This window comes from Nicotiana attenuata, unplaced genomic scaffold, assembly GCF_001879085.1.
Source record: "Nicotiana attenuata strain UT unplaced genomic scaffold, NIATTr2, whole genome shotgun sequence".
Classification (NCBI taxonomy): Eukaryota; Viridiplantae; Streptophyta; class Magnoliopsida; order Solanales; family Solanaceae; genus Nicotiana; species Nicotiana attenuata.
In genome coordinates, this window is record NW_017671081.1 from 1 (window position 1) to 7,358 (window position 7,358).

A 7,358-nucleotide genomic window follows, 5' to 3' on the forward strand; every position below is an offset into this window, starting at 1 on the left:
TTTCGCTAACTAACCTCTCTCATTTCTCTACTAACCGTCGCCTTATGGTGCCCATATGGGTTTTCACCAATAAGACTCTCTCATTTCTCTGCTCACCGTCGCCTTATAGTGCCCGTACGGGTTTTCACTAATAAGACTCTCATTTCTTTTTCTCTTTTTTTTTCCTTCTTCTTCTTCTTCTTCTTCTTTTTTTTTTCTTTTTTTTATTAAATAAGATACTGCAGGAGGGAGGTTAACCAACGCCTTTGGCATGGGGACTTCAAACATTCTCAAAAAAAAAAAAAAACCATCGATCAGAAGTTCTTGAAAGGTAAAAAGGCGAAATGAACCTTGAACTGAATTACAACTTTTGGAACCGTTTTACAGAAAAACCGTGAAATAAAACAAACTTCTGCCCCAGTTTTAGAGTATTGGGAATATGGATATTTTGTTCTGATGGGACCGAACCCAGGGTAAGGCTGCCTACGTATCCTTTCGGAATCAGGTCAGACGTAGTTCAATGACTCAGAGATTTGTTGTTTTGGCTTTTTTACAAGTACACATGTTCTAAAAAGTGAGAAACAAGGAAGACAAATACTTCCCAAAAAGGATTAACAAAAGGGTGACACCTATTTGGAATAGCTAGCAAATGATAGCCTTCGTCACTTCGATTTGAGAAAATAAATGCGTGAAAATTCTACAGTGGGTATATATCAGACATAATATCTTTTGATTGCATCTGCATTAATAGTCATGTCTGGTACCCGTCCTTCTTCATCTACCAAGTGCAAGGCCCCTTTTGGTAACACTTTCTTGATGATGTAAGGTCCTTGCCAGTTTCGGGGCGAACTTTCCTTTAGCTTCTACCTGGTGCGGAAGGATGCGTTTCAAAACCAGCTGGCCTACCTCAAATCGCCTTGGGCGCACTTTCTTATTGTAAGCGCGTGCCATTCTTTGCTGATATAACTGGCCGAAACACACTGCTGCTAGCCGTTTTTCATCGATCAACATCAGTTGTTCTAATCGGGTCTTGACCCACTCAGTGTCTTCAATCTCTGATTCCACAATAATTCGGAGAGAGGGAATTTCGACTTCAGCGGGTATTACAGCTTCAGTTCCATATACAAGCAGATACGGAGTTGCACCAACAGATGTGCGAACAGTCGTGCGGTATCCCAAAAGAGCAAAAGGCAGCTTTTCATGCCATTGCCTGGAACCTTGGATCATTTTCCTAAGAATCTTCTTGATGTTCTTGTTTGCCGCTTCAACGGCTCCATTAGCTTTTGGCCGGTAAGGGGTAGAATGATGATGCATGATTTTAAATTGTTCGCATACCTCCTTCATCAAATGACTATTTAGATTGGCTGCATTGTCAGTGATAATGGTCTTTGGGATACCAAAGCGACAGATGATGTTGGAATGAACAAAGTCTACCACTGCTTTCTTGGTGACTGCTTTAAAAGTGACGGCCTCCACCCACTTGGTGAAGTAATCAATTGCAACCAAAATGAATCTATGCCCATTTGAAGCCTTTGGCTCGATTGGACCAATAACATCCATTCCCCAAGCAACAAAAGGCCAAGGAGAGGACATGGGATGCAACTCTGAAGGAGGCGAGTGAATCAAATCACCATGAATCTGGCATTGGTGACACTTGCGAACAAAACTGAAGCAATCTCGCTCCATAGTAAGCCAATAATACCCCGCCCGCAGAATCTTCTTCGCCAAAACATATCCATTCATGTGAGGTCCGCACACCCCCGAATGCACTTCACCCATGATCTGCTCTGCTTCTGTAGCATCTATGCATCTCAACAAGTTTAAATCTGGGGTCCTTTTGTACAGAATTTCCCCATTCAGGAAGAAACCACTGGCGAGCCGCCTTAAAGTTCTTTTTTGATCTCCTTTGGCATGCTCTGGATATTCTCTCATTTTCAGGAATCGTTTTATGTCATGATACCATGGTTCACCATCTGGTTCTGTCTCAATTGTATTGCAGTAACCGTGTTGATTTCGAACTTGGATTTCTAGCGGATCAATATGAGCGTTGCCTGGATAAGGGATCATCGAGGCTAAAGTAGCCAAGGCATCGGCTAGCTCGTTGTGAAACCTAGGAATGTACCTGAACTCGATGGATTTGAATCTTTTGCTCAAGTCTTGCACGCATTGTCTGTACGGAATAAGCTTGATGTCTCGAGTCTCCCATTCGCCTTGAGCTTGCCGGATAAGCAAGTCAGAATCTCCCATAACCAATAGTTCATGCACATCCAGATCGATGGCCATTTTCAAACCCATGATACAAGCTTCGTATTCTGCCGTATTATTGGTACAGAAGAATCGAAGTCGGGCCGTTGCAGGGTAATGATGTCCAATAGGTGAGATGAGGATTGCCCCGATCCCAACTCCTTTGATATTGACAGCTCCATCAAAATACATTTTCCATACAGGGTGATCGTCTGGAACCACTTCTCCTATTGAGTTGACCTCTTCGTCTGGGAAGTATGTGCTAAGTGGCATGTACTCATTATCAACTGGATTCTCTGCCAAATGATCTGCCAAAGCCTGTGCTTTCATCGCGGTGCGAGTGACATAGACGATGTCAAACTCTGTGAGCAAGATTTGCCATTTTGCGAGCCTGCCAGTGGGCATTGGCTTTTGGAAGATGTACTTCAAAGGATCCATTCTGGATATGAGGTAAGTAGTGTAGGCCAAAAGATAATGTCTCAGCTTCTGAGCGACCCAAGTCAAGGCACAACATGTTCTTTCTAAAAGGGTGTACTTAACCTCATAATTGGTGAACTTCTTGCTCAAATAATAGATTGCCTGTTCCTTTTTGCCTGTTGCATCATGTTGCCCCAGAACGCATCCAAAGGAATTATCCATCACCGATAGATATAAAAACAAAGGCCTACCAGGTTCAGGCGGGACCAGTACAGGGGGTTTTGACAGATAATCTTTGATCCTGTCAAAAGCTTTTTGGCAATCGTCTGTCCACCTGATAGCGGCATCCTTTTTCAGCAACTTAAAGATGGGCTCGCACGTGGTTGTGAGCTGAGCAATGAACCTACTGATGTAGTTCAGCCTCCCGAGCAAACTCATGACTTCCTTTTTGTTCTTCGGGGGTGGCAGATCTCGAATGGACTTTATCTTAGATGGATCCAATTCGATGCCTCTCCGGCTGACTATAAAACCGAGGAGTTTCCCAGACGGAACCCCAAATGCACACTTGGCTGGATTAAGCTTAAGGTCATACCTTCGAAGCCGTTCGAAGAACTTTTTCAAATCACACACGTGATCAGCTTGTGTCTTTGATTTTATGATAACATCATCGACATATACTTCAATCTCTTTGTGCATCATGTCGTGAAAAATAGTAGTCATGGCCCTCATGTAGGTTGCCCCTGCATTCTTTAAACCGAATGGCATGACCCTGTAACAATAAGTACCCCATGGCGTGGTGAACGCGGTCTTTTCTGCATCATCCTCATCCATTAGAATTTGGTGGTACCCAGCATAGCAATCCACGAACGATTGTATCTCATGTTTTGCGCAATTATCTACAAGAATGTGGATATTTGGCAAAGGAAAATTATCCTTTGGACTTGCTTTGTTCAGGTCCCTATAGTCGGCACAAACTCTGGTTTTTCCATCCTTCTTTGGCACAGGCACAACATTTGCCACCCAGGTAGTGTATCTGACAGCTCTGACCACATTGGCACTTAGTTGCTTCATTATTTCCTCTTTGATTTTGTCACTCACGTCTGTTTTAAATTTTCGTTGCTTTTGTTGGACTGGTGGAAAACCAGGATACGTAGGAAGCTTATGAACCACCAGATCAGCACTTAAACCCGGCATATCATCGTAAGACCAAGCAAACACATCTCTATATTCAAATAAAAGTTGAATCAAGGCATCTCTGGTTTTTTGTTCAGTGTGAATGCTTATCTTCGTTTCTCTAACTTCTTCAGGACTTCCGATATTAATCGGCTCAGTTTCATTGAGGTTTGGCTTAGGCTTGTTTTCAAATTGTTCCAACTCTCTTTTTATTTCCTCAACAACCTCATCTTCATCATATTCAACCTCTTGATGCATTATTTCGATATTAGACAGCTTTTTAAGATCTGGGCGTGAATTCCGCATGCATGTCATATTATTAAAGCCGGCATTAACAAAACTGAAATGGAAATAAAATGACAGGAATTAGGAAAAGGAAAAGATAGAAAACTTAATAGGAAACTGAACTGCATTTCATTGAATTCGAAAGGATAGAAGGGTTAACATCAAAACAAAACAATCATACTGAGATGTTTGGATTACAACCCTGAAAGTAACCCAAAATACAAAAAAGAAGCTGCAAAAGCAAACTACCAAGACTCATTCCTTGTAGGGAGAGGAGTTGCTTCCCAGTTGGTGAGCATGGTGACTGGGTCAATTAGTTGCATATCGGCACGACTAGTGCCTTCACCAGCCAGGATCATATTCACTTCAGAAAACATCTCGCTGAGGCCATGGCAAATTTCATCAATGTTTGCATGCGCCGAGGAATTTTGACCCTCTCGGAGTCGTGGCTTGACAAAAGTGTAGAAAATATGAGGGATAGGCTATTGCAAGACCCATCCATGCTTTTTGCGGTGTTTGGCTTTGTTTTCGTCTGCTTGTGTTAGCCTGAAGCCCAATCCAAAAGTACCCTGGTTACCAAACGGAGAAATAGGCTCCGAAATTCCTTGCAATGATGCCCCCAAGCCTTTTCCTGGCTTATAACCTTGTCTCATCATAACTGCAGCCACCATTACAGATGTGGCGGAAGGACGAGGATGCAGAATAGGCTTTCCTTCCTCGACATGGTCCACAACAACCACTTCAAACGCCTGATAGACAATGGACTCAGACCCTTCCTTGACCTCAAAACAGGGGATTAACGGGTCTTTATAAATGGAAGACTCGTCTTCTCCGTGAACAATAATTTCTTGCCTGTCATGTTCAAATTTGAGCATCTGATGCAAGGTGGATGGCGCAGCTCGGGCCGTATGGATCCATGGCCTTCCAAGAAGAAAGTTATAAGAAGTGGCCATGTCCACTACCTGGAAGACAATCTCAAAGTCAACTGGCCCAATCGTCATGGTGAGGTTGATCTCCCCAATGGTATCTCTTGCTAAGCCATCAAAAGCCCGGATGCGAACATTGCTAGGTCGGATTCTGTCTGTATCGATCTTCATGCTTTGCAAGGTAGAGAGAGGGCATACATCTACACTTGAGCCTCCATCAACCATGACTCGCTTTACATAATGACCCTCACATTTGACCATCAAGTTCAAAGCCCTATTGTGCCCGGCTCCCTCCTCGGGAAGTTCATCATCAGTAAAGGAGATTCTGTTCACCTCAAAAAATCTGTTGGCCATCTTCTCTAACTGATTCACTGTGGTTTCCTCTGAGATATGTGCCTTGTTCAGGACCTTGATTAGTACACGGGCATGCTCTTTGGAATGTAGGAGAAGAGATAGTAGAGAGATTTGAGCGGGAGTCTTTCTTAGTTGATCAATGATTGAGTAATCCTGAACTTTCATCTTTTTCAAAAACTCTTCCGCATCTGCTTCAGTGACTGGCTTCTTTATTGGCGAATGGCCTTCTCTAATTTGCTTGGCCTTCCTCAACTCTTCTAGAGAGTAACATCTCCCTGATCGAGTAAAACCTCCAGTTTCCCCCACTTCCTCTATGATTTCCTTGCCTTTGTAGGTCATCACCGTTTTGTTGTAGTTCCAAGGAGTGGTTTTTGTATTGGTTACAGGGAGTTGCATGGCAGGTTTGATTACTATCGGCTCTGTTATACCTTTCGTACCTCCCTGATTCTCCCTTTTGACGGGATGGCCTCCAAGTACATATAACATGGGCTTGGAACACTAGAGTGAACTTCCAACCTCGAGATCTTTGGAACAAATAAAGTTGCCTTATTTGAGTTCTGGGCGCCTTTAACAATCAATGGCACGTCTCAGCTGGGACTTACTTCCAGACCTGCTCCTTCTTGAATTGCACCCACTGTCATTTCTGCTCGACCGACCGGCTTGTATTCTTGGTCTCGGCCAATCATTCCAACAAAATGAACATCATTGTGTGCTGGCAACGGATTATTTGTCACGTTAGGAGGGTCCTCGCCATTCGTCACTACAATCAGTTTTTCAGAAATGAGTCTCTCTATGGCTCTTTTCAGAGTCCAACAGTCATCAGTGCTATGCCCTGGGGCACCGGAATGATATTCACATCTAGCATTTGCTTGAAATCCATGCGAATCGGGATGCATATGGTGGGGAGCGTTGGGTCCAATTACACCCATTTGCTTCAGCTTCTGGAATAGACTAGAATATGATTCAGCCAATGGAGTGAATTTTTCTACCGGCCTCTGCTCTCGACCATAATCCTGCCTGGGACGAGCATTGTAAGGTGCCCGAAAATTTTGCTGCTGAGGTCGGGGGGCCCTCGGAGCTGGTGCCCGTACCTACTGATTGGGAGGCCAAGCATATGATTGAGCATTGAACACTGTATATTATGGTGGGCCCACAGAGTATTGAGGAATCGGCGGGGGATAATAATGTTGAGGGTAGCTGGATTGCCCCTGCTGAACTTGCACATAAGGGTGCGATGCCCCTCTTTGAAACTCCCTAGATCCCGAAGCTATCATGGACCCTTCATCCCTCTTCTTTCTGTTTGCCAAACCTCCCGACCCATTTTGGATAGCTTGGGTGGTGGCTTTGAGAGCAGCTTGACTTACAATTCTGCCAGTCTTGAGGCCATTTTCGACCATATCCCCGATTTTGATTGCTTCTGCAAAAGGTCTACCCATCGCGGACATCATGTTCTGAAAGTAATCAGGCTCTTGAACCTCCAGAAAAACAGTGATCAACTCGTGGTTATCCATGGGTGGATTAACTCTAGCCGCTTGCTCCCTCCACTTGATGGCATGCTCCCTAAAACTTTCGGTCGGCTTTTTCTTCATATTGGACAAAGAATTACGATCCGGCGCAATGTCAATGTTGTACTGAAATTGTTTGACGAAGGCCTGGGCCATGTCATCCCAAACATGCCAGTGAGAGATATCTTGGTCAATGAACCATTCGGAAGCTACCCCCACCAGGCTTTCCCCAAAGTAAGCCATCAGTAGCTCTTCCTTTCCTCCTGCACCCCTCAGCTGGTTGCAGTACCTTTTCAAGTGGGCGATGGGGTCGCCGTGTCCATCATATTTCTCAAATTTCGGGGTCTTGAACCCTCGTGGCAAATGGATGTGGGGGAACATGCATAGATCACTGAATGAAACGCTTTTGTGACCACCTAGTCCCTGTATATTCTTTATATTTTGTTCAAGACTTTTCATTTTCCTAGCCATCTCA

General features: G+C 44.1%; 1 protein-coding gene across 1 annotated transcript; it reads right to left on the bottom strand.

Annotated features, from left to right (window-relative positions):
- Positions 1-4,580: 4,580 nt before the first annotated feature.
- On the bottom strand, positions 4,581-5,864 carry LOC109205768. The gene has a single exon (XM_019368516.1). It carries the CDS (start codon positions 5,862-5,864, stop codon positions 4,581-4,583), a length of 1,284 nt encoding a protein of 427 aa, XP_019224061.1.
- Positions 5,865-7,358: the final 1,494 nt, after the last annotated feature.